We start from the raw sequence: 27,801 nt of genomic DNA on the forward strand, positions 1-27,801 counted from the left end.
TCCTCGTGAGCGCACTGACTTCAGTCACGTGCCTGTCAAACCCCATTCCCTCGCGCAGCCGTCGTCAACACAACGGAGGAAGTAGCATGAAGCTAACCTGGCTAGCCAAGACTAACTGCCACGGCCAATGCAGAGTCTTTTAACATTTTTCTTAAGTCAACGTGAGTCGTCGTCGACAAAGTAACTGTCTGCTTTTGTTCGGATTTCAGCTGCCATGAAGTGAGAAGTAACGATGTTTAGGAGCTGTAGCCGTTGCTTGTCAACTTCTAGGCTAGCGAGCTAGCTGTTAACGATCAGCTGTTGTTTTGGTCGGGGAAATAGCTTCCTAAGTCAAACTGTATAGCTTTACAGCAGTTTACCATATCAATTATCACCAGTGCAGATTTCCCTCATTGCCTGTCGAGACACTGACCTGCTCAGGTGGTTAATGGCGACACATAACGGCGTACCACCGTGACAGACTCAACAACAGCGGTCAGTCAGTCAGCGATTGTCCGACAGGCGTCAACACATTGTGGGGGGGTTTGATCAATCAGAGCGCTTTGTAATTGAATCAGCAAGATCACTTCAAGATGCATGACGCGTATGAACCAGTGCCTATTTTGGAGAAGCTTCCTCTCCAGATTGACTGTCTTGCGGCCTGGGGTGAGTTGTTTACACTTTCATATCTCTATATCAGCTACTCTTTGACATTGGGCTGATGGCCCCTTTGGGCGTTGATTGAACTGCAGTCTCAGGTGTCCCACTTGTCTAGAAGTGAAACGAATTATGTCACCACTGGCACATGAATGATCTTACTGCAAGCATGTCACAGCTCACTATGACTGAAAATATTCGTTTGATTGTAGAGCTGATAAGTTGATTAATCGATTAGTTTCCAACTATTACATTAATCACCAACTATTTTGATAATCAATTCATCATTTTGAGTCATTTTTCAATTCTCTGATTCCAGCTTCCCAAATGTGAATATTTTCTGTTTTGTTAGTCCTTTATGACAGTAAACTGATTATCTTTGGGTTGTGGGCAAAACAAGACATTTGAAGACATCACCCTGGGATTTGGGAAACAGTGGTCGACATTTTTCACCATTTTCTGGACCAAACAACTAATTGATTAATCGAGAAAATAATCGACAGATTAACTAACAGTGAAAATAATCATTAGTTGCAGCCCTATCTATATCAGCTACTCTTTGGCATTGAGCTGATGGTCTATTTTGGCATTGATTTAAATGCAGTCTCAGGTGTCCCACTTGTCTAGAAGTGATAATTTATCTCATCACTGGTACTCACATGAATGATCTTCCTGCAAGCATATCACAGCTCAAACTCTGATTGGAAATCTTTACGTTTGATGACATAATCTGCCTGAAATGACTGACAACATCCTTTGAACTGCCACTGATTTTGAGTTTATCTTCCCGCAGAGGACTGGCTGCTTGTTGGAACTAAGCCAGGGCATCTCCTTCTCTACCGAATAAAGAAGGACGCAGGTACAAAGAGCCAAGGCGATATGGGATGCAGTTGATTCTTTGTTGTATATTTGCAGACCCTCTCAACTTACCGCCACCTGCTTCAAATAAAAAACTTGCTTCATTTTTAGATGAACATGTCTCTTTTCTCCTTAGGCACCAACCGGTTTGAAGTGACACTGGAAAAATCCAATAAGAACTTCTCAAAGAAGATTCAGCAGGTAGATATGACTACAGAAAGAGAAAACCACAGACCTGAATTTCTGCATAAATTTAAAACGCAGTGGGGAAAAAGCACTAGAACTCTTAAACTTTAAGGTTTTTGGGACTACATACTGTATTGCCTTATTATCACAAATATTAGGACTGTAAACGCACACTTTGCTTTAAATTTGGCTCTTAGTTGCCGATGACCGACTCCCTCTCTTGGAATGAAGCTGAGAATCCCACACACTTCAAGACTTAATCATATGCCAAATGAAAATACCAAAAAATATTATTAGGATGGCTCAGATCAGCCTGCAGGTTGAACAATGTAGTCAAGATTGAATCTATTAACTTCCTACCCTACCAGGTAGTGGTTGGAGAGCCCCAGACAAAATGGGTTTAAAATTTGAGTTCTAGTGTCTCCCAGTTTAGCTATTGTTTTATTGTTAATGTCCACATGAATGCCTGTTAGATTTATGGTTAATTTGTGTTTCTCACTCTTTCCCCAGCTTTACGTCGTCTCACAATACAAAATTCTTGTCAGTCTTCTGGGTAAGTTTCTCTCCCTAAAGGCCTCTTTACACTGTGCGATTTTGGGCTGTCAGAGACGAAAGTTGACAGTTGTGAGAGAAACATGGTCAAATCTTTGGTTGTCAACCCAAAACGGTGCTACTAGATCTCACTGTGAGACACATGCACCCACGACTGATGTGATGGAAAGGCAAAATTTAAGACCAAATTCTCACAATGTGACTGCTGCTATGCCACATGTCTACAAACAAACCAATGGGAATATGACATAAAATGACACAGAGTACACTAGCCTTAGGTACATTTCATAAGTGCTATTTTTTGAATGAAGTGTTAGAGGAAAACACATTTTTTCTCCTTCGTCAGTTGGCACACAAAAACCAAAACAGTGGATCTGAAACAAAAACAAAGTTTGCATGACTTTGCTGCATTTTCCAGACTTTAGAGCAAGTGCAGATGGATGATGTTAACCGATGACATGTCACTACTTTCATAGACTTATTAAATTTTGTAATGCTAAGAATCACCATGTATTTAGCACACAATCCGACAGCCTCAAATTGATATCATACAGTCTGACACAGATTACGACCAAGCTTTTATTACAGGCGTCTCACACAATGCGACATGCAATAAACTTGCTTAATCAGTGTTGTTGCACAGTCTAAAGGCGCCTTTGCTTACTCCACATCTGTTCATTGTTAAACGTTTTCAGCTTTGAAACTGCAATCTTTTTGTGTACTGACACACAGCGTAGCGTTCATCTCCGCTCTCCATCTTAATTCTCCCGCAGAGAACAACATCCACGTTCATGACCTCCTGACCTTTCAGCAGATCACTGTGGTGTCCAAAGCCAAAGGAGCCACGCTCTTCGCTTGTGACCTGCAGGTCAGTTCCGGTCCCCTTGAGGTTTGGACACTATGCCAGCAGTACTGTTACTGTACAGTGCTGCTCTTGTATACATGTATTTGTATTGCACTCAACAGTGCTTGCATGCACAGTACCACAATCATACAGCTACGGGTTAGCGGACTGAGAAGGCAGATGAGTGTTGTAATCGGAAGCTGTTTTCAACATAGTCTTACAAGATCAAAACCAGCATCTTGCATGTCTAGGCCCACTTACTACAACTTATGTACAGTATAATTTACATTGTTGCTGACTGTTCCCTGAAGCTCACCATAGCCTTTCAGCCTTTTGAATATATGTTTCCTATGTTGCAGGCAGCCCTTTTCTACATTTCATTTCACTGTGGTTAGGAAAAATAGAAACTTAAAGGCTTAAAATAGGTGATCCATCATATTGAAAACAGAAGCGCATAAAGAGGAGGAGACATAAGACTAGTGGTCATAGTCGCACATGCAGATTTGCAGTGCATGTCAGGTTAATTGTTCACACCTACTGCTGTTTTCCACAAGCGCAATAACACACGACTCAGACAGTTTTTAAATCAGCCCTGCAGACAGAAATAAAATGCAATATGATGTTTGTTGTTATGGATCACATAGCTCAAGCAATTGTCAAGTCAGTGAGAGACAGAGCGGCTGCTTTGAAGACAGAAAAACACATGTATACATATTTAACACAGTGTGCTTAAAAATATACAGCAAGTGTGGAAGATATACATCATTTGTAGTAAATGGGCTAAAACATGCAAAAACATTGGTATTATCCCATTAAATTTTATGGCTGTTGTATCTGAAAGACAGTCATAACATTCACTTTTCCTTTCATTCCCACATGTCTGTGTGGCACTCGTATTTTTCCTGATTTAAAGCCATGAATTGTATATTTTGTCTCTTGTCTTTAGCAAACCGGCCCAGGAGAGGAAAGACTGAGAATGTGCGTCGCAGTGAAAAAGAAACTCCAGATGTATTACTGGAAGGATAGAGAGTTCCATGAACTGCAGGTAAAAATAAAATATATCTAAGATGTGATTCACTGCAGTATGATCCAAGTTTATAAGGTTTTTTTTTCCAATCCTTTTGACAAATTTAGACATCTTAATGTTTTCTTTTTGGCTTTCAGGGGGACTTTGGTGCACCAGATATTCCAAAGTCCATGGCTTGGTGTGAAAACTCCATATGTGTCGGTTTCAAAAGAGACTATTACCTCATTCGGGTATGTGCTGAAGAAGAGGATAAGCCTTTTGCATTAAGCTTCACTCATCTGTCACTACTTACAACTTGCAGTGATGTTGGGCACATAAATCTGTATTTTGAATATTAAAACTCTCATCCCCTGTAGACTTGAAAGATGGCTTCAAAAAGGTTTTTCGTTTGTTAAAGAGATCAGAGGCTGTAGTCAGTTTGGATTCATGGCGGTTAAAATTGGAATAACGGTAACATGTTTTCATGGTAGAAAATTTTTAAACAACCTTAGAAACCGGTTAAAGCACTCCTCAAACATAATTCACTTCCACAGTGTTCGTCTGCATGCTCAGTTTGCTTCAAACAGTTTCACCAAAATGAAATGAAACCTTATCAAGCTTGACTGAGTCGTGACTCACACATGATATGGCTTGAATCCATTGTTCTCTGAGAAGTGAAACTACAAACATTTTGAAGCTACTTTTCAAGTCTACAGAAGGTGAATGTTTCACAGACAGCATCACTTTAAAATAATCTTTTCATACCACATTTTAGAGGCAGACTGTTATATAATAAGTTCCTGTCTGCTTTGTTATCTGTGAATTTGTGTGTTTATTTTGGGCTCATCTCTTGTACTTCTTACTCCTAAAAGTCTTACCATATTATCAGTTAATGCTTGGTAGTGTTATTGTTAGCCTAATCAGTAAAGCACTTTGTAACTGACCTTACAAATAAAGTTTATGTCAATAAGATATTATTTAGAGGTTTGTGGCTTTTGGCTTACTTGTATTATCTCTCCTGTCAACCAGATGGATGGCCGTGGCTCCATCAAGGAACTCTTTCCCACAGGGAAGCAGTTGGAGCCTCTAGTTGCCCCACTGGCTGATGGGAAGGTGGCTGTCGGGCAGGATGACCTAACTGTGGTACTTAATGAAGAAGGTGTTTGCACCCAGAAGTGTGCTCTGAACTGGACGGACATCCCTATAGCAATGGGTAAGAAACAGACACAAAAACCAGTACTAGGAAGACTTCTGCACACACTCAATACTACAATATATTATACAAGTATTCTGTGGTTCTACACTTAATGATGTTTTAAGGACATTTTCTACAGTGAGTTTGTAGACTGTGAGATTCTTAGTTGCTTATTGTGCACCTTTAGAGTGTCGTGCACTTAAGTGAAAAACAAATCATGATTTGACAGACAAAAGTGTCCACAAGGATTTAAATTTTATAAAAAGATGGAACAAAAATATGAAAAATAAAGGTTGTGACAAATGACGGTGTTTATTTTTTCTAAACCTTGAACCATTTATCTCCCGATTCAATACTATCACAATACTTGGGTGACAAGTCGATTCAAAACCAATTCCAGATTGAATGAATAGAAAAAGGGGGCACTATTTTCAGTCTCTTGCTCCAGTACACTGTGTGCCAAACCATTCAAACCATTCACTGGTGTCCTTATTCCACTGAAATACAATATGAAACATAACTAGCAGATAACATAAATGGTCAGCAGGCTTTTTATTTTATAAAGTTAACTGCATTAATTAATGAATGAATTAATTTGAAAGCATCTTACAGTCTCCTGCCTGTATGGAGATAACACACTAAGGGGGAGGCGGAGAGCTCCACTGTGTTATTATTAACGTCATGTCTCCAGCGGTGGAGAGCAGCCTCTCTGCTGGACCGTTACCTCCGGGGAAAGACGCTGAGAGGGTGCAGTTATTTTCTTCACCTCAGAGTTGGTTTAAGTTGTTTAATGCTGCAGTGTGTGTCGGTCAGCCAATCTCGTTTGTTACTGCTGGAGTTCGCTGCTCCGCTAACGTTAGTCTCTGAGTGACAGCGTAGAAAGTTCACAATATACTTCATGTTTGTCTCAATTATTAAGTCATGAAATCAAAATATGCTTGCAATCGCTGCCCGTTTGGAAAATGAACTACAAGATAACTCTAGCGTGTGCTCGCTGTAGACTGTCGAGTGCTGCACTGCCCTCACAGTTGAGTTCCGCCTTTTTCATTCTGTCAACATCACATGCTGGAATTTTCAACAAAAGCGGCGTCCAGTAATACAAAAGCAGCCTGCCTTTGAGTTAAATAGGCAGGGAAAACCCTGTTGTGTTATATTTCTGCCTACATGGAAAACAAGCTACTTCATGCCCGGTCCAAGTTGCTATTTCTATTCTTCTTTTTTGATCTTCATGTCTTTGCTAGAGTTAACTTGTATCAGATACCGATAGGAAGCGACAGCAAAGTCAAAAGGACGCCCGCATGCCTTGTAACAAGAGCCAAAAATCCTGCTCCAGCTCTGTATGTGGGTTAGAAGGTGTTTTGCCAAAATGTGTCACCCATGGCAGTCCCTTTCACCCAGAGAAATAAACAAAATCACTCAAGTTCAACAATCTAGTCATCTTAGTCACATTGTAATGTGCAGATGTGTTAGATACTATATTTACAGTAACAGTGTATGATATCTTGTGACAAGCATCTATTGATTCTGCCAAGAGCATTCCCTCCTATAAATAAGACCATTTAACATTTATATAGCTTGCCAATGATAAAACCCTTCTGCAGTGGAAAAAGAAAAAGACACAGCAGAAAAAAGAAGCAAACACAAGAAGAAGAAATAGGTTTTTATTATTTTGACACATCAGGACAGAAGCCAGGCTGCGGTGGAGACCACAATTATGAAAGTTGACCTTTTGTCATTACATTACAGAGAAGTTCTAGGTCACACAGAGCCTTTTTGTTCTGTACACAAATTAGAAAACGTAGTTAGCATCTAAAATATAATTGGGAGTCTTTCATAATCTCAGATTAATTTACTTCCTCTTTGCCAAACTTGCCATCCTTGAATAAAGCTCCAGTTCCTGTCTGATAATAGTAAGTTGTTGAATTATATGCAGAATTTTTATTGCATCTGTGTAAAGTTTTCAAAATGTTGTGATTTAATTTCATTGACTGGTTAAAGTGCGAGGTACTACATGTGGACTATGCCTGTCTGTAGAGTTTATTCATTTCTGATTCAGCAGGTTTTGTCACATAGCAGTGTTTAGATACTGAATCAAACACATAAACCTTGTAAAGAATTTGGCCTAAATACTGCCATTGTTTTGACAGTTGTTGTCATCCAGCTGCTGTCTGTCTTTTTCCTTCCTTAATTTGTCTTTGTGCAGATTCTTTCTTTCCATCCTCTCTGTGGTGCTGTTTTCCACATGTCAGAAGAGGAAAGACAATTTTATATCTCTTTTATCTTGTGACAAAGACACCACAGGTCTGTTTTACAAATGAACTTTGTGACAGAAGTGATGCAGATTGTTTTTAAGCATCCTCTTTCTGTGCTCATTGGAATGCTGAAAGGAACAATACAAAGGGGAAATGAAGCCTCCAAGCAGTGGCTTCATACAGTTTGCAATTTCCTCATTTTGATATAGTCAACACTGTGGCTTTGGCATGCGTCAGCAGGGGATGAGCGCTAGTCAGTTGAGAATACTTCTAACTGACTGTTCTCACTGCTCATGGCTGGAGCAGAGGGCCTGAGCTCTCCCTGTGGGTGTAGTCTGTCCCATATCCAGAGTCCATCCTCAGTCCTGTCTAGATAGCTGTCTCAGGCTGGATTTCCTGCCCCATCAGCCTCAAGGTCTCCACTCCTCAACGGAGGCACCTGTTCGTCAGACAGACAGTGTTTGTTTGAAGTAGAGCTGCAACAATTAGTCAATTAATGGATAGTCAGCAATTAGTGGATCAACAGAAAATTAGTCTGCAACAATTTTAATAATCAAATCATCGTTCAGGAATTTTCTTTTAAGGAAAACTAGCTTCCTAAATGTGAAGATTTTCTGGTTTTCATACTATTCTATGTAATTAACTGGATTTTGGACTGTTTGTCAGACAAAACAATACATTTTGAAAAGGGACCATGGAGTCTGGGAACTTGTGATGGACATTTTTCAAGATTCACTGACATTTAACAGAATATACAAATAATCAATTTATCAAGAAAATAATCGATTAATTAATGGATAATGAAAATAATCATCATTTGCAGCCCTAGTTGGAAGGATATCAAAACTTTATAAGATGAGATAAATTAGTCTTTTTCAATGTCTGAGTGTCATTATTTCAAAGAAGTTACCCAATCAACCTCAAATGTTGAACCATTTGTTAATTTTGTATTAAGATTTTTATATTAAATCAACAACCACTGCACGTAAATCCACATTTTTAATGACTTGCAGAAGATTTGTAGTTTTATCTTTTTATCACAAACCATTCATTGGTTGACATGCATCATAACGTGACACCGTTGCCTCTTTTCAAATGTTCTCAGAGCACCAGCCTCCGTACATCATAGCAGTTCTCCCTCGCTACGTGGAGATCCGGACCTTTGAGCCGAGGCTGCTGGTGCAAAGTGTGGAGCTGCAGAGACCTCGCTTCATCACCTCAGCAGGGTGAGCCAGTCCTCTGTGTGGTTTTGTCATCCCAATATTGTAATTTGTGTTGTTTGTAAAGAGAGTTTGTGATTATTTGTGTGTTGCCATTTGGGCATTCAGTACTGCTGTATTTGAGGTAAAGAAGGCTGCAGTGACTGTTGCAGTACTGCCGGCATGTATTTACAGGTTAGATAATAAATGATGGCCTGTTTTGATGGCTACCACTGACTCCTATGCATAACACCCTTAAAAGAACATAATACATCATTTGCTGCTTTCATCATCATCTGCCTGGTTCTCATGATTATGATACTGATGTCAGTTCCTCCTTACAAAGAAAAACAACTTTGTTCCAACCGTTTCTCTATCTTGTTTTCTCCTCTTATCTTTCACAGGCCGAATATTGTGTATGTTGCCAGCAACCACTTTGTGTGGCGCCTGGTGCCCGTGTCCATAGCCAGCCAGATCCGACAGCTTCTTCAGGACAAGCAGTTTGAATTGGCTCTTCAGCTGGCGGTGAGTAGCAGAACCATTCACTTTACTATTAAACCTTGTTATTAAATTCCTGAAGATTGAATTTGTACTTTAGCTCAGAGGATGGAACATAAAAATCATTTATCTTGATTAGTAGCAGTACGTTGAAACGGTAAAACGCTCACAGCTTTGTACATTATGGTCAGCCAGTCAAGCAGTCTAGCTTTCCAGGGGCATTTCCAAGAATAAAAAAGGCCATTCATGTGTGTTACATTCCTGGAATTGAGCATTCTGGGCATGTTTTGCTGTAGCGTGATGAATTTTTTTTTTTTTTTTTTTTTTTTGTCTTGTTGTTTTTTTTTCCTGCCAGAAGATGAAGGATGATTCAGATGGTGATAAGAAGCAGCAGATACATCACATCCAGAATCTCTATGCCTTCAATCTGTTTTGCCAGAAGAGATTTGATGACTCCATGCAGGTTTTCGCCAAACTCGGCACAGGTAGGGCTCTTGTCCTTCACAGTGAACATCTGATTTGTCTGTTCAGGCAAATTTTGTAAAACAGAACCAGACATGGATCAAGTCTGCTATTCACTACAAGCACGCTGCTGCAAATCACTACAAGGACGTAGGAATATAGAACTGTAGGAATAGACAGTAAGTGCCAGATAGCTCAGACTTTTGAAAGTACACAATAGGAAGATTGTCATCTTTTGGTAAAGTGATCTAATTTGTCCTTATTTGGTAATTCTGAACCATTGTACCCTTAGGACCTGCATTTATTTACAGCAGCCTAATTGAGATGAATCTGGTCGTATTTATGAGGTTTATTCTCCTTTTTCTTTCTCTTCTCTTGAACTCATTAAACATCTGTTGCTTATTCTGAATATTATGTTGAATATTTTTTATTTACATACACATTTCCAATATAATGATGTCACATCTTGTGTATACTATGATGACAGACTTTTTCTTGCTTTAATGAGCTCTTGTTTCCAAGTCTGATTAACTGAGAATTTTTCGTGTTGTATATGTCATGGTAATGCTTTGTAATGTCAACTCTGTCCTCTAAACTCTTTTCTCTTTAATCAAGGACTACTAAACAAAGTATCTTACATGGAATACAATTCAACACATTTCATCTCCTGGGTTTTGCAGATCCCACCCATGTGATCGGACTGTACCCGGACCTGCTCCCGTCAGACTACCGCAAGCAGTTGCACTATCCCAACCCTCTGCCTACGCTATCTGGGGCAGAGCTGGAGAAGGCTCATCTTGCTCTAATTGATTACCTCACCCAGGTTTGTTTGTGTGTATGACGTCCTTAAAACACAGGAAAAATGATAAAGATCCATGGAAGTGGTACATTTTGTTACTGAGAATCTCATTTGAGGCAAACTAACAAAATTATAAGGTTTATATAACATTAAAAGCATATTAAAGGTCAAGAAAAGTGCTGTAAAATAAAGGACGGACAGTAATAACTATGAAATCAAAATCTTTCTCTCCTTCTTCACAGAAACGCAGCCACCTTGTGAAACAGCTGAATGACTCTGACCCTTCCACAACATCCCCACTCATGGAGGGCACGCCCACTATTAAAAGCCGCAAAAAACTCCTGCAGATCATTGACACCACCCTGCTGAAATGTTACCTGCACGTAAGGCCCAGACTATCTTCCATTTCTCTTTCGCCTGGAGAAATTTCAGTTCAAACATCCACCTGTTCATTTTGAACTTGAATCATTACTCAGTATTTGTAATTTAATGTCTTGCTCAATATACAGCATGCACTCTGCACAGTGTGTTGCTCTTGTTCTTGTCAAGCAAAAGCTTAACTGATCTACTGTCCTTTAAAACAAATGATTTCATAAATTAGTAAATTGAAACGCTCTGATAAACTGGCAGCAACATGAGGCAGTTAACTTGACCTCACAAGTGGCCAAATGGGTCATTCAGGTGTAGTAGCTGCAATAAAAGCAGGTCTGGTTTTGATTCAGGGAAACAGATGCGTGGGCAACAAAGCTAAACCTCTGATTTACCAGGTAATCTGTGTGTCAAACCTCATTTGTGGTCTGTGTTGGAATGAGGGATGAGATCACAGATATGAGCAGCCAAAGTAAGTTTCTCTGCAGGATAGTTGGGCTCTGTGTGAGGAGCACAACAGTCTGGATGGACCTCAAAGTCTTTCTGCCATTCTTTCATGTTGATATGTGCCAGTTCAGGTTATTTGGACTTCCAGGAAAAATGCCACCATGTGCTTCCCTTTTGGAGGTACAATAAGCACTATCTAATCAGAGGGATTCCCAGAGAAGGGAGATAATGCTGGAGGGACTTTATCAAGGAGTGCCTGGAGTATCCTTTCAGATAGTGCATACTTTGGAGAGCCAAGAGTCTGCACCAGATTATTTAAACAATAAACACACTGAAGCAGAGAGGTGAAACTAATAAGTGAAGTCACCTGCTTGTGGTCTTTGGGTGAAACACAAGCTAAACTGTAAAGGGTTGGATTGATTAATGTTTGGAAATGATGTTATGTAATCCGCTCTTGCCCTCCCCCCACATTTAGACCAACGTGGCCCTGGTGTCCCCCCTCCTTCGACTGGAGAACAACCACTGTCACATCGAGGAGAGCGAGTATGTCCTGAAGAAGGCTCACAAGTACAGTGAGCTCATTATTCTCTATGAGAAGAAGGGACTGCACCAGAAAGGTAAGAGTCTGCCTGATGCTGCAAACCATCAATCATATCACAATGTTTAATGAGTCTTAAAATCTGATAAGTCATCAAGTCTCGTGCAGAAAGAAGCTGCTTTTAATTATATACATTGTCCAATAAGATCAGAAGGATGTCAACAGTCATTTCACAGTTGTAAGGGTCCTATTGAATCTGTTATGAATACAGACAGCGCTCTGCAGAAAACCTAAAAATGTAGCTTTTAAGCTTTTTGGCTCTAACAGGTCCTGTGAGCCACAGACAAGTCTGAAAAGTGCCAATATTTAAAAAATAAAGATTTTTATTGTAAATGTGAATTTTTCTACCAGTTGTATAAGATCATGCCATTTGTTATTAAATGCAATTCAAAATCACACTAAGAAAGTGATCTGCATTACATAAAATTTGATTTTTGACTCATAAACATGATATATAGTATATGCCAGGTCCTAATTTGTGTATTTGTACTGAACTAAGTTTCTCTGCAAAAACAATTTGAATTCCATTTGATTATTTGTGATCTATGGTGTAATAATTCATTTGAAAAGGTTAGGATTTATTCAACTCCTTCAACTGTTGTTGACTCCCCTGGAAAACGGGCAGGTATTTCACTCCCTGGAGTTCAAATAGAAGTTAAGATGCTCTATTTTTGCATTAGTGGCTTATAGCTATTGTTAGCTGCATAAGCAAATAGGTAACAAAACATATTAAAGAAACAAGAACATACATTAAACTAATGTGGATAAGTTAACATTCAATAACAGAAATTAGTCAAATGGTAGATATATAATACATAAAAGCATGTTTGCATTACATTTTGTGAGTCATTTTCATACATACGTGCAAACGTTGAGTTTAAAGGGTTATCAGTCAGATTTTGTCTGTCTGAATTTCTTATGGTTCAGTCTCTGTGTCCCTGTCTGTCATCTGGATGAATGAACAGAAGTCTGTGATTATTTGAAAGGAATCTGCACTGACCTTTAATTTAAGGCAGATGCAACCTTATCAACCTAGTAAACCCTAATATAACAAAGCAGGTCACTTCCCTGTTGCTGAAATGAGTGATTGTTTTTTTTTCCGCAAGAAAAAGCTGAATTGCTGCAAAGGCGTCTCTGATGTATTTCAACTTTTTGGTTGACAAAAACACTTTTTTCAAAAATACTGGGAATGAAAAACAGATTTATTCTGCGGTTTTCTCACAAATTCTTAATATTGTTTGAATCAAGAAAAAAAAAAAGCTTGAGCAATAGCTTGTTGTACATTACAAGGAGTGTTTTCACTGGCGTTCCATCGAAGGCCATATGTGAAAGTCAAACGAGGATAGTGCATGCAATGATTCATAAAAGACTACAGACAAGTAAATCTTCTCTCTCTGAAGTCTGCTCTCCTCTGTAAAGACGGTCTGTCATCTCTCTATGTGTTTTCCAAAAAATTAAGGGTAAAAAATCCCTAGAAATTGATTGTGGTTTCTAATTTAACATGGGAATCCCTTTCCTTTTTAAATTTCCAATGAGATTAATGTTTGTTTTTCAAGCGGGAAATTATCATCAAACAGCAGACAACAGTTAAGTCAATCAACTGGATAATGACTGATATCTGAGTTTAACTGTATTTGTCAGAGTGTGGTTTATCTCTTGCAGGCCTCAACTCAACAAATAACAATAAAGCACAATGAAACATCTGTTCCCAATTTCTTTCCTGAATTAGATGTTGAATTTGAGGTTAATCATGTAAATGTCGGATCACTCAATGCCAGACCAACGTCGTCCTTTTGTCAGTGGTCTCTTCATTACCTCCTCCATTGAAATGTAACAGCCATTGTGAGCTGAATTGTTCCATTATGTTCAAAATCAATAGGTACCAGTTTTGGCCTTGTAACAAAGCTGTATTCTAGGCACGAGGTGGATCAGCTCTGTCAGGCTACACAGTTTCTCTCAGAGGAGGTTTCCTGCATGTGGTCGACTCGTCATACTCGTAGATCTGAGCTGTCTTAATGTTATTTGGTTTTTTGGCTCCATTTCGCAGCAGATTGTGGGCTGTTCTCACTCTGAGCGCGGCTGGTTTTAATCGACCTTCTGCAATTTGTGTTTGTGATGTCATGCTGCTCGAGTCTCCCCCTGCCAATTCAAACCAGCTGTTCCTGCTCACCAATTAACGCCGTGCATGTGCTTCGTCCAATTTCTGTTGACGGAGGAATTATGTAATGCAGCGCACAGCGGAGTAGATGACATCGTGCTACTTTCCATCACTCAGCCTAATCCCACATTTGTTCTCGCTCCCCCCCTTCACTCGCCTCCCTTCGCTCCTCTTCACCCTGTTTGCCCTTTCACAGCTCTGCAGGTGCTACTTGACCAGTCCACCAAGGCCAACTCTCCGCTGAAGGGCCACGAGCGAACAGTACAGTACCTCCAAAGGCTGGGTAAGGTTCAACGGCCTACTCAAATCTGTTTTAACTTAATGTCAAAGTTGTCATCTCCGCTAGATATGTTAAATTTGTTGGGGGAATTTTGGGAAAACCTCTGAGAAAACTTTCATGTTGATTGATTATGGATGTTGGATGAAACGTATAGTCTTCATCTGTCACATGTTATAGTCTTGCAGCCTTTGGAGCTGACCTAACCTACCATGTGTGTCAGTAGTTACTGTGTAAATGCATAAATATTTTTTATCTGTGCGCCAGTGATGCCAAGATAAATACTGTACTTACTGGGAAATTGGCAGTTAAAGGTGATGTGTTTGTTATCATTGAACACATCATCAATGTCGACTTAATTATGATACAGTGGTATAATTACTGAGTAATTATCTCTTGTAGCGTGAGCCCACGAGGGAGATGGTTTCCAGAAGCTTTTTAATACCTGTTGTACTGTTACTGCCTGTGTTTTGTTGCTATTAGACACTTTTCCTTAAAAACATTGCATTTGGTCACAGAGAGGAAATAGTTTCTTTCTGTCGAAGGTTTTCTTTTGGCTTTAGAATAAACATGACGAGAGAGAACTTGTTTTTTGTTTCTTTCCATCTGCCTTTCACCTGTTTTCCAATCTGTGATTTAAACTCAAGAGCAAACCGGTGAATTTCTTGTGAAATTAGACCTACTGACAAAAAAAGCTGTGTGCTCGGCAGTTGTTTCATTTGTTAATGGTAGCGATGCTTACTTATGGGCAGTAAAATGGTAACAATAATGGGCAATAAAGCAATGATAAGAATAATATCAATTGCTTTCTCCATGACCAATAAAACCATGCCATTATAATATTACAGACAAGTGCACCCCTTAGAGACAATCTAGCTGGAAATCATTTGTTTTTACTGTATCAACTTTCTTTAAAAGGCTTCAAACTTTTCCAGATCAAGAACAACAACTTCTTGCTTGTTATGTTTTAGAATATTACTTAATATGTTTCTATAATTTCACTTATATTCCACTATATTGATATTTAATGATATTGCATTGGTTTCTGTTTTATTTCAGAAAAATAAGCATTCACTGTAACACATCCTTGCCCCGCACTAGCTGTGCTAAATACGCCGAATCATTGTTGTAATCAGTTCCTGATGGTAAAATGCTGCATGTGGGTCCTTTTGAACTGATCTACAAACTGAACTATGAGCTTAATCATGTACTGTGTCTCCGTCCTTGCTAGTCTTCCTCCTTGGTGAAGTTAAACTTGCTTGTCTGCTGTAATCCCCCCCCCACACAGGAGTGGAGAATCTCGGCATAATCTTTGAGTTTTCGCCCTGGGTGCTTAAGATCTGCCCTGAGGATGGGCTAAAGGTGGGTCACACAGATTTACATAAAAAGTCACAAAAGGATGCTCAGCTTAGTTGTTTGTTTTGTTATACATGCATGTAAATATAGTTAATTACTTGATGTTTTTGTATTTATTGCTATAAGGTTGTATATAGAAGCCCTGTTTATTAAAGAGCAAAACAATCACATTAGACCTTTCTTTATAAAGTCTGACTATATTGTTTGTCCACTCACGATGAGGAAAGCTCTGCTGTAGGTTTTAAAACATCTCCTCCTGTCCAGATCTTCACTGAGGACCTAACAGAGGTGGAGACTTTGCCCAGAGACAAGGTGCTGAACTTTCTGAAGGAGGGCTTTAAGGAGCTCGCCATCCCATATTTGGAGCACATTATCTACGTGTGGGACGAGAAGGGCCCAGAGTTTCACAACGTGCTGATCCAGCTCTACTTGGAGAGGGTTCAAAGCCTCATGAAACAATACCTCAACTCACTGCCAGAAGGTACGAGTATGAGAAAAGTCGAAAATCAATCTGGCTTTTAGCTTCACAGTGTTTCCAGGCCCTCGGAAAGTCAGAAAACATTGCGCAGTAAACTTTAAAAACAGAAAATTATGAAAGTAATGTTTATGTAGAGTTTTGCTAAGCAATTATGGGTTTATTTCATTATTTTCATCCTCATACAGATATGTAGTTAGTGGTACTGACAGATACTTAACATTCAGTTTTATCTACCTGAAGCAAAGCTAAAAAACAAAGTAAATTTCTGAAACGTAAGTGTGTAATTACATTCTCACAGCTCAAGGATGTTGGGTTTCTTGCATGGTACAGGCCCCTTAGCAAAATACCCCCGCCGTGAACTTAATGCCAAAAGAGCAATTTATTTTTGTAATGTATCAATGGATTTTTATGTGATTACATCACTGCATATGGACTCGGTTTCCCCTTTGCTTCCTCATCCAGAGAGTTATCTCATTGCTTTGCAAACAGAGCCTGTCTGGACTCATTAAGAAGTCCATCCGTCTCTTTCTGTTTGTGCCTTCTAATGCTCAAGCAGGGAACAGGCACACCAGCATTTGTAGGGATGCTCATTAATGTGCACTTTGTTAGCAAAATAAACTAATAAAGACAACTAATTCAATAAATTAATCTGTCCTTGGGGCAGGTTATTGCTTGACTTTGTGTCGTGAAGCTTATTGCAGGAGGCAGCCTGTGATATGAAGATACTGTTTCTCTGAGATTATTGAGATTCTCAACAATAGAATTGGACTGTAAATATTGAAGCTGTTTCAGCTGTATAATTTATATTTTTATCTACAATATCAACTCAATTTCTGTATCAGTAAAAACATTTACATTTCTTGGATTACCTCAAGCCGAGGACGTTTCAAGGAATAAATTACAACTAGTGAATCTGTAGAAATTTGTTTTTGATTATTGACATTTTTATACCTTTTTAAGATTAGAGCTGAAGCTATAATTAATCATTCTAGTCATTTTTGTTGGTTCCAGCTTCTCAAATGTGAGGATTTGATGCTTTTCTTTGTTATATATGATACTAAACTGAATATGTTTGGGTTTTAGACTGGAGTGGTCAGACAAAACAGGACACCTCATTTGGCTGTGGGGAATAACAGTTGGCATTTTTCACTTTCTTCTGATTTAATTGACAAAACAACAAATAAATCTATAAAAATGGATCATGAAAATAGTTGATAGTTGCAGCCCTATTTATGATACATTCGAAACACTAGGTGTATGCAATTAACTATTAAATTAATCTATTAATTCAAGCGTTTGGTTGATAAAATGTCAAATTGTCATCGTTGCTCTTTTGAGAATTTTTGGCTTTTTTGCTTAAAATAATGGAACTATTAACAGATTATCTAAATTGTTGCACATTAATTTTCTGTTGAGCAACTAATCAATTAAATAGCCAACTGTTTCAGCTCTAGATACTGTAATAAAAACCTGTGTGCTATTGCAGGGGTTCCAGCAGTCGCTGCGGGGAAAGAGGACGGCGCTCTAGGAGAGTTCAGGAACAAGCTGCTGTCATTCCTGGATATTTCTATCAGCTACGAACCAGCGAGACTCATCAGTGACTTTCCCTTTGACGGTACGAACTAGGTTCACACTAGAATGACAAATGTGCAGACAGAGAACAAACAAGACATTTCTGTTTGCTTAATGAATACAAACAAGGAATAATGTCTGTAGCATTTATACCTTTAGATGTGGAAGGAATTGTTTTTGATACATCTCAGAAACATGAAGAATATATTTCCTATATTTCCCATTACCTCATGTATATACAGTATTTTCTCATTTATAGGAAAAAGTTTCACCCAGGTTGTATATATTGTATTTACGCCTTTTGACTTTGTTTTCCATCTGCAAGGCCTCCTGGAGGAACGAGCCCTGCTTCTGGGTAGGATGGGTAAACACGAGCAGGCGCTTTTCATCTATGTGCACATCCTGAAAGACACCCGCATGGCTGAAGAGTGAGTACTCCTTCAGACGCCACAGACCGCTGCGCTGTTTACTGAGCGGGAAGTCGGTCTGTGCCTGCTTTGCTTGAGAACCCCAGCAGCTGATTTGCTTAATGATTGACTTTCTGAAAAGAGTATAAAACAGTAAAACAGTGAAGGTATTAGTGCCGTTGTTTCTGTCTTGTAAGACAGAACACAACCAAAACAGATCATGTGACCTAATTGTGCCATCCTGATTGTCTGCTTGTGAGCATGTTGGTTAAATAAGGTGATCTTTGCTCATGATTTCCTCTGTGTGCTCCGCAGATTCTGTCACCGGTATTACAACAGTTTAGTTGAAGGGAATAAAGATGTAAGTATTTTTTAATTTCATTTTGTTATGTTTTGTTCCTGTTTTGTTAATTTTAGGTTCTTTGCCTTTTTGATTTTTATTATGTTTTTTTTGTGTCCTCGTGGAATTTATCAGAGCTCTGTTATGTTTGTTTTTATCATGACCATGTTTTCATTTCCTCCGCTCTGCTGCCTTCTGTTAAGTGCCTGTTTGCTGAAAGTGCTATAAAAATATAATGGATTATTTATGTCACAGTCACATTGCCAGCTCTTCAAAAAAAAAAAACCACACTATCTCCAGTTTTATTTACCCATCTAACCTGAAACGACAGCTGACGTTGTCTTATGTGTATAAAATGCTGCATCACTGGAGCGCGGAGAATGAATGAATATGTATTGGAGTAGAATCAATGAATCACTGCTGTTTATATGAAAAGTCACAAAGAAATAAGATTCCTGTTTGGACACTGAATATTAAGACATTCACTGCTATTATTAAACCAATTATTACAGGCTGAATTTTATAAATTAAATGTTCTTACAGTGACATTTTGATCCAATTTCCTCTAAAATCACCCTCATCTAATCATCAATTCTTGTTTATCCAAGCAAATACCATGACTCGTTTAGCTTTATTCCATGTTTTCATAAATGAATCCTGTTTTCAAACTGTAAAGAACTTCATTGTTGTTCATTATCGTCTTGCGTGACATTTTGTTGTTGCTGCACTAGACGCCATATGTTGGCATTTACTGTGAAACTCGAGCTGTTTTCCCTCAGCGTCATCATAACAAATCCCCGGTCATTTAATATAAAAAAAAAAAAAAAGTTCAGAGAAAACTAAGAAGTATTAACAGCTGAATTTGTGCCCCGCAGGTTTATCTGTCTCTGCTCCGTATGTACCTGTCACCCCCTGACGTCCACTGCCTGGGGCCCATCAAGATGGAGCTGTCGGAGCCACAGGCCAACCTCCAGGCAGCCTTGCAGGTCCTGGAGCTGCACCACAGCAAGCTCAACACCACCAAGGTAAACAAAGGCAGAGCAGTGCTTCATTCCTCACCGGTGTGACTTACGAACAAATAACAAATGGTTCTGTTTTTATCCGCCTGGAGTACAACATACGTTTACTGCATCGTGACAGGACGGGCTCTGTCAGTGTCAAGTGAGTTGTCACAGAGAAATAGTCTGCTGTAAAAAAATGTACTTCTGACAACACTTGGATAAAATTCTTGCACTTAAATTAAACTTTTCAATGTGACACACTCAATCAGATTTAAACTGCTCATTAAATCAGAGAGCAAGAATTAGTTTCATATTCAACCAAGGGCGTATTATAAGTTGACTCCTTGCCATGGCTCACATTAAGTAATCATCGCTAATTCAGACAAGATGTTGCAGCGAAATTGATAAGGGTCGGCATGTTTCGGCTGGATTAAAACAAAATGAAATAACATGATTAACGATGACATGAGATCGCACGAAATTAATCTTTTTGGCATTTGGTATGAAATTTAAAGCAGCGACTGAAGTGAGCGCAACTTGTTTAAAGGATTAGATTTAGTTTGTTTTTTGTAGATCAGAGATGAGAGGGGGTTGGCACTGTTGGGGGTAATCATGCTGCTCCCTTTATGATAGAAAAGATCCAGCAAAACCAAAAACAGATTTCCACCAGGGGTGCTGATCTCCCTCGAGAGGCGGCTGCGTTGCAATATGAATATCTTTTTGATGAAATCCCTTTCATATCCCCGTTATAACTACCTGCACCCAGAACCAAAATAGCAAAGAGTTAATTGGATAAAAGCCATTCTGCTCAAAACTGGCTTCTGACCTAGTTTGCTCGTCAGACCTTCCCTCGTCTTGACACGATCCACCGAATGCTGTCGAGTACAGCAGATATCCCTAGAGGAGTGTTTTATAGCGCTGTTTGGTTCTGTTTTTCAATAAAACACAGCTGCCAACTGTAAAAAAAAAAAAAAAATGCTCCACACAGTCCACATCTGGAAGAAAACAGTCACACAGCAGATTGTATATTTTACTTTTTCCATATCTTATCATAAAGGAACAGAGGCACCATCTTTGCTTCCACTATGTCACTGTAAATACTTAAATTTAAAAAAAAAAACAAGCAAGTTTAGCTGTTTTTAGTTACGTTCTGGTTGTGAAATGCACCATACTGCAATGGCTCCTGTTGTGATTTTAAGTGAATGTGATCGTGTGTGGAAGGCACCGCTCATCTGTGTCCGACCACAGACATGTCAAATTAAGAGTCTTTCAAGGGGAAAGCTGCAGGTTTACGACGGCGTTTAGGTTTAGATCGCACAGACCGGAGCTCTCCATCTCGTCTTTCTGTGCCACTCTGACTCCCTGTCCTCCCTTATTGACTTTTATGGCACCCTGCTTTCATTTCCCCTGGCTTCACTCCCAGACTCTGCTTTGCCAAGAGAGCATAAAGAGCGACAAGACAAGACTGTTCAAAAACTTTAGGCAGAACTTCTAACATGAAGCGGTTTCTTTGTTCAAGCAATTTTTTGAAACCCTTTTTTTTCAACAGTTCCTTGTTCCATAATTAGTTTTATGTAATTACAGTTATATATAGTTAGTATTATATCATTTATATAATCACAACTGGGACCTGCCCAGTATAACTAACGTCTAGCTGACAAAATTATCTCACCACAAGGTCCACAGAGTAGCTGTTCTCTCAGTAGATGTAAACTGCCTGGTTGTCGATGTCCAGTCCTGTTGTCATGGAATTGTAGATGCTGAAATTTAAATTTTTCTGACCACTTAAAGGATTAAAGTTGAGATCGAAAGTTCATTCTTGATCCTGAAACAGTAGTTGACAAGAGAACAGCAGCTGGTGAGAAGAAGACAACATGAGAAGTCCAGAACTGAACTGATAAGATTGGTTTGTCATCCGCTGTTTCCAAGGTCATGAACGAACCTAAAATTTCAACCTTAGTCTACTTTTGTTGGCTTTAAGGGATGAGTTCTGCTCAAAAAGCACTAGTTAAAGAAAAAAAAGGCGAAGTGAAAAGCTGATATGAACCGGATATTTGATTTCTGAAAGTTACCGAAATTGTCTGAAGCAGCCCTCCCACCTGTCCCCTAATTCTGATGCTGGAAAGGTGTGGGGGGGGGTTGAGATGTTTCTGAAGCTGTTCAACCATCCAACAAACACTTTTGATGAAGCACGCTGGCAGCTTAAGTAGCCCTATGTGAGCAACAGGGGTCAAGGGCTCTTCAGCACAGTAGCTGCTGAGGGAGAGCAAACGATTTTCATCCTCATTCCCAAACAAACTGCTTCTCTGTTTAACCCTCCACAAATATTTTTCAGTAAAACCTGATCATTTTAGCAACCTAGACACTCTCCACAGCTGTTTTGCTGAGATTAAGGACTGGATGTCTCTCAACTTTCTTCAACTAAATTCTGACAAAACTGAGCTTCTCGTTATTGGCCCTGAAAATACTACAAATAGCATTTTTCAGCGTATTGGCCCAAAAACACTAGGAATCTTGGCGTTTATATTTGACACTAAATTGAAATTTGAACACCATGTTAACAAATTGGTTCAGTCCTGGTTTTTTTCAACATTTCAAAAATCAGACCGTCATTATCGGCCTCTGACTCATAACGTATCATTCATGTCTTTTTTTCCTGTCTCGACTACTGCAAGTCACTTTTCCTCAGTCAAGCTTCCCTGGCAGGTCTTCAGCTCATACAAATTGCAGCAGCAAAGCTATTAACTAGGACTGGCTGTAGATCTCACATCTATTTTAGCCTCACTGCATCGGCTGCCAGTGAAGTTCAGGATCGATTTTAAGATTCTTTTAATCACTTATGAGGCCCTACGAGGTTTAGCTCCTGCCTACACTTCCGATCTACTAAGCCGTTACTCTACAGAGCGGTCACTTAGGTCAACCAATAAAAACCTGTTGGCTATACCGCGTGCCAAACTAAAAACCAAAGGCGACTGTGCTTTTGCTGCCTCGGCACCCAGACTGTGGAACAATCTCCCTCCTCCCATTAGATCAGCTGACTGTGCTGACTGTTTTAAACATTTCAAACCCCACTTTTTTTAGGCTGGCCTTTCTATAACATTCAATAACTGAAAGGGCGTGTTTAGGGTGCCGATGATGACGTAAAGTACTAAATATGACTAAAATGCCAAACATTTCTTATCATGATGTGTTATGGACACCGTTCTTGTTCTCACACAGAGATGTCGTATTAAAAAATAAAAATGTAAGTATATTATATAACAAATTATACAAACCGCCTACTCCTAGAACTTGTCTTCTAATTAACTCAGTAAGATTTTTGTTTTTTAATAGCAGTGAATTAACTTGCTGTTTGGAAGTATCAGTCAGTAACTCAACAAATAAGCTTTTATGACTCTAAAATAGAGTTGAATTCTGTGCACAAACTAAATCCCAGCTCTGTTCTTAGGGTTGTTTTTCAGCAGAACACACTCACTCTAAGCTGCCTGTGTGTGGGTATAATTAGGCTATTTGTACTGATTTGATTAAATTAAATAGACATAAAAGACAACAAGACTACTGGACGTCGATGATGTTTAGTTTCCCTGAGCGTAGAAGCACACAGGCGAGGTAAATGAGTTATTTTGTTCTTAAGGTAAGAGAGGATGCAGTTGCCAATTTTGGGGAAACGGCAAATCTAACAAGCAATACAAGGAATGACTGTTTCCAAGAGGAAGTAATTTAATATTTTCACTTTGAAACGATTAATGAGTAATGTTAGGTTTTTGAATAATGAGTCTAATGAATGTGAAAATGACTCCATTATCACTGTTCACCACAACATAAGATTACCACCACTGCCAGAGAAGTGGCTAATTTAGAAAAATAATGATTATAAATTAATGTAATTTGCTTCTCAGAAGGGGACGTTTATGATTACATTGCTTCCTGTGGACAAAGTTCTCTCTAATAATGAAGGAGTTGTAATTATTTTCTGAGCTGCTGATGTCGGGTCAGTGGTGTTTAACAAGCAGGCGGTTTTGGTTTCTGCAGGCCATCAATCTGCTTCCAGCAAACACCCAAATCCGAGAGATCCGGGTCTTCCTGGAGAGCGTCCTGGAGGAGAAGGCGCAGAGGAAACGCTGCGACCAGGTGCTGAAGAGTCTACTGCAGGCCGAGTTCCTCAGAGTGAGTTTCTGTTGTATGCGTGGTGGTTTATGTAAATTAGATTACAATTTTAGTGCCGCTGCTGCTGTGACTAATAGATGGGTAATGTCAAAGAAAATCCTCTCTTAAAGGAAAAGAGGTTTCATGTGGTGTTGATGGAAACTGATTATTGTGTTCTGACAGTGAGTTTAATAAGATAATGTGGTGCTTTATTTATGACCACAGGGAAGTATTTATAGGTTTCCTTCTGTAGAGGTCCGAGAACAAGGTCAGCTACAAAACAGCTTTCCTTCATCGGACAAATTCAGTTCAGTGACCCTTCAGCTGAGGGGCGTTCACTGACAGAGGAAGCCATAACAAAGCTCCTCATGTTGAAGGACAAATTGTAAGAACCACATGACCATCCTAACCTCAACCATTAGAGAGGAAGTTGAAGTTGAATTTGAACAATGTGGATAAATTCAGCAACTCTCTGGTCGAGGGTCTGTTGCTGGTGTTCTGAGTGAGTTTGTTAATCATGTCTTATACACACTGTATTATGTTAAATGTGCTTTATGTCACTAAATATTCAATTTCCAGGTGATGTAGCAGGGTAGTAGTTCAATCTGCAGCCGTTAAATCTCATGCAGTGTTTGGTTTTGTTAGGTTTTTACAGAGAAAAATCCTCCAGCGCATACTGTAGGATGTGATCTAGCATGCCTGAAAAGATGAAAGAACACCATTTACATAAATATACCAACAGAAAATCTAACATGTTGCAGTGGTTCCCAACCTCATTGCCTCTTAATATGAATCAGTGTTTTCTTGCAGCCTTTCATCACAGGTGACATGTTTTAGTTTGGGATCCAGACTGAAAACAGCACAGCAGGCTGCATTAGTGGGGGGTTTGTTGTTTAATGCACTTGTGAAACTATGAAGTACAATCCAGTTGGAGTAACAGATGTAATGCGTTTAAAGGCTTATGAGACATCAAAACACTGCAACATGGTTTGTAATATTCACAGACAGGGTTTTACATCTCTGGAAGGGTTACCACGGCGCTGACGGACTATTTTGTCTTTTGTTGCGACAGTCGCAAGGTAAACAGTAGAAATACGGAGTTCACGTTACAAAATAATCCACCAGGAATTGCTTGTACGTGATTGGCCTTGCCGGATGATGTCACATTGGGTTGCAACCTAAAACCTCTGTGTTTATTCACGCAATGTTGGTCTGAATGCATGTTGCAGTTGTGAGCAGTTTGATTTTGTCTTTAAGCTGTGCCATATTTCACAAGAAAATGGCAAAGAATGAATAAAAGTCCCAAAAAAAACCCATAATTTTTGTTGCCGAATTAGTTTTCTGATTTCCTTTCTCTTGCAATCATCTTTCAACACAGTGTCCGCTCATCACCACTCATTATTTCACAAAAAGGAGGATTGCAGTGTGTGATGCAGGAGTGTCACGATGTGAATGTTCTACAGTCAGACCAAAAATACTCACTCAAGGTTTTAGGGATTAAAAACGAGGGCTGTGAATTCAGCACCATGGCAACTCTGCCACAAACACCTCAAGTTTAGAGCCTCTTTCAATAAATTAAACATTCACTGCTTCCAGCTTCTCAGATGTGATGCTTTGCTGCTGTTCTTTGTCTTGTATGAGGGTATACTAAATATGTTAGAGTTTTCAGCCCTATCGAAGTTTATGGTTATTAACTCTGGCATCTCACCGAGCATGTTTTGTGTTTGCAGGTGCAGGAGGAGCGCATCTTCCACCAGCAGGTTAAATGTGTCATTACTGAAGAAAAGACCTGCAGGGTCTGCAAGAAGAAAATAGGCAACAGGTAACTTTGTTTCTCTCAGTGTAGCTGGACTCATTTTTAAGTGTCTTTCTCCGGGGTGTCATCAAAATCCTCATTAAAGTTGCTTTATGACACAGTCTGTTTTTACATGTTTTATCTCTCTATTTTAACAGATTTGTGTGTTTCTGCAGTTTTGGGTTTTTTTTGTTAACAAGATTTTATTTTCATTTTCAGTTAACTCATATAGATTTTAACTAAACGTCTGTTTATCTGCTATCACGCACTGATTAATAAAACCGGTTGTCTCTCTCTCTCTCTCTCTCTCTCTCTCCCAGCGCGTTCGCCAGGTATCCCAATGGCGTGGTGGTGCATTACTTCTGCTGCAAAGACCGCAACGTGTGTCCTACTGAGCAGTAACACCTGCACCTCCTCACAGTGACTGTTTACTAATAAATAGTCTCCCCCTCCCTCCCTGTGGACTCCAACACTCGGACATCCTCGGACTACGAATATATCAGACTGTTGTCGGAAGCCGGGCTCACTCTGCAGAGCATGGCTGGTATTTAGCGGACGCTTGTTTTGCAAAGCACCTTACAGAACCGAGAGCGCAGACATGTTTTAACCTGAGTTAACCCGGCGGAACAGTCGTTGTACAGGAACTTCTTTTCTGAAAGCGAAAGCTGCGACTTTCTTTCTCTCTGTGCATGAGGTAACAGGTGGAATGTCCGGGGTCGCTCAACAGGAGGGGAGGAAGAGAACGAGGGAGGTAAGAGTCCGATATTTGAAAAGCATGTGTCACTGTAACGCTAGAAGGGATTCACTACCCTCCGCTCGGAAGAAAACTGGCACTAGTGACAGACGCGTAGCAGAAGAAGGAGCTGCAACAACAGAAGTTAGTGCCTGTTCTCACCAGGAGATGATTACAAGCCTCAGTCTGTGGTTGTTGTTGTTTTGTTTTTTTTTTCTTTTTTCTGCCTCTCACTGTCTCCCTCTCCTTCTGTAACACTGTGTAGGCCTCAAACACCGCTTGATATGCCATATAGACTCTACTGGAGCACTGTTAAATGCCTTTTCGTGACTCTGATGATTGTACTTACAGTGAAGTCAGATGTTGATCATGATGTTTTTTTGTTAGCATGTGCTGGTACTGACTATACAAAACAACATTCATCTCACAGTATGTTTTTGTATTTACACTTTCGAGTCCTTCAGCAAACATATTCACAGCTTTGTGTGTGATTTTTTTTTTTTTCTTTTCCCCACATTTACTGTCTTAAAGGTTTGTGAATAATTACATTTAATTATCAGAAATTCACTTTTTTTAGTCTCATCTTTCTTCTTTGTATTATTTATCTGTTTGTTGTTTTTTCTCTCCCAGACGTATTAAAAGTTAATGAAGTAAAAACTTTTTAAAGGCAGATCACAAAAGTACAGCACTTTAAAAGTGGATGGATGGATGTCCTGTTTATTTATTGATAAATCACACATCCGCCTTACAGGAACTGGAAGTAATGTGAATGAATTAAGAGGTATGATTGATCTGTGCATTTTAATGGCAATATTGTTACACAGCTCGTCTGTTTACCGTCCGCCTGGGAGGTGATTCAAGAAGCAAGACTCCTCCAGTTTATTGAGGAGGAAATGCAAGCAATGAATGTATGTTTTAGATGTTTAGTCGAAACTCTTTTTCAGGATGAAATAGAACGAGTTGGGGTCAACGTCTCGTTTAGTGATTTTTTTTTTGAGCATGAGTTTAAAAACCAACATCTTTTTAACTTTTACGTACGTTGTAGCATTTACCTGCTCCTTTAAACACCTCCCTCCTCTTCTGCTCTTAAAGGTTTGCACACATTCTCTGCTAAGACTGTTTCAGATTTTTGTTTAGTTTTTTTTTAATGGTAACATTTGTACCACTGTGTGTATACTGTATAAAGATTGAGAGTGTCGATGACAAATTTGATTCTGAGGGGCGACCCAGCAGGTACCATCTGTCTGTCTGGCTTTAATCAGTAATAAACAAGCATTTCCATTCATTTTTGTCTCTGTGTGATACAACACTGTGCCAGTTATCACAGGTGATTCAATCATTCTCCATTTTTGATGTCCTCAAAAAACAAAAACAGACTGAATGAAATAATTGAATGAACCGATGATACACACATATTTCTTATATGGAGATTTACTACATACATTTTATTTATAGAGCACATTTTAAAAAAACAAGTAATGTTGACCAAAGACTGAGAATTAAAAACAGAAATGAGGATTAAAAGAAAATTAATGTGTGGAATAAAATGGTAAAATATAAATACGAAATTATGAGATTGATGATGATTATTAAACATGATCTCATAATTGTGGCACCTTTGATTGTAAATTAATTCA

General features: G+C 39.2%; 1 protein-coding gene across 2 annotated transcripts; it reads left to right on the forward strand.

The window, feature by feature from the left end:
* vps39 (VPS39 subunit of HOPS complex) lies at positions 1–27,449 on the forward strand. Of its 2 annotated transcripts, none has more exons than XM_042388933.1 (24): positions 1–645; positions 1,430–1,495; positions 1,631–1,695; positions 2,191–2,233; positions 3,006–3,100; positions 4,023–4,121; positions 4,241–4,333; positions 5,112–5,295; positions 8,635–8,755; positions 9,133–9,253; positions 9,582–9,711; positions 10,369–10,511; positions 10,730–10,870; positions 11,779–11,920; positions 14,256–14,342; positions 15,625–15,698; positions 15,957–16,173; positions 17,657–17,785; positions 18,068–18,170; positions 18,465–18,510; positions 19,365–19,514; positions 23,523–23,657; positions 25,367–25,458; positions 25,752–27,449. In XM_042388933.1, exons 1-24 carry the CDS (start codon positions 573–575, stop codon positions 25,831–25,833), a joined length of 2,631 nt encoding a protein of 876 aa, XP_042244867.1. In that variant the 5' UTR covers positions 1–572; the 3' UTR covers positions 25,834–27,449. The 2 variants fall into 2 exon arrangements, with proteins under 2 accessions (XP_042244867.1, XP_042244868.1); XM_042388934.1 differs by having other exon boundaries at positions 9,585–9,711.
* Positions 27,450–27,801: the final 352 nt, after the last annotated feature.

The sequence above is a fragment of the Thunnus maccoyii genome, chromosome 16 (assembly GCF_910596095.1).
Source record: "Thunnus maccoyii chromosome 16, fThuMac1.1, whole genome shotgun sequence".
NCBI classification, from domain to species: domain Eukaryota; kingdom Metazoa; phylum Chordata; class Actinopteri; order Scombriformes; family Scombridae; genus Thunnus; species Thunnus maccoyii.

What these genes read in the sequence shown, in the direction of transcription:
- vps39 (XM_042388933.1), top strand. Translation starts at nt 573, where the DNA reads ATGCATGACGCGTATGAACCAGTGCCTATTTTGGAGAAGCTTCCTCTC. An exon ending in CCGAATAAAGAAGGACGCAG is followed by an intron (nt 1,496 to 1,630) that starts GTACAAAGAGCC and finishes TTTTCTCCTTAG; the next exon opens with GCACCAACCGGTTTGAAGTG. An exon ending in TAGTTGAAGGGAATAAAGAT is followed by an intron (nt 18,511 to 19,364) that starts GTAAGTATTTTT and finishes TGTGCCCCGCAG; the next exon opens with GTTTATCTGTCTCTGCTCCG.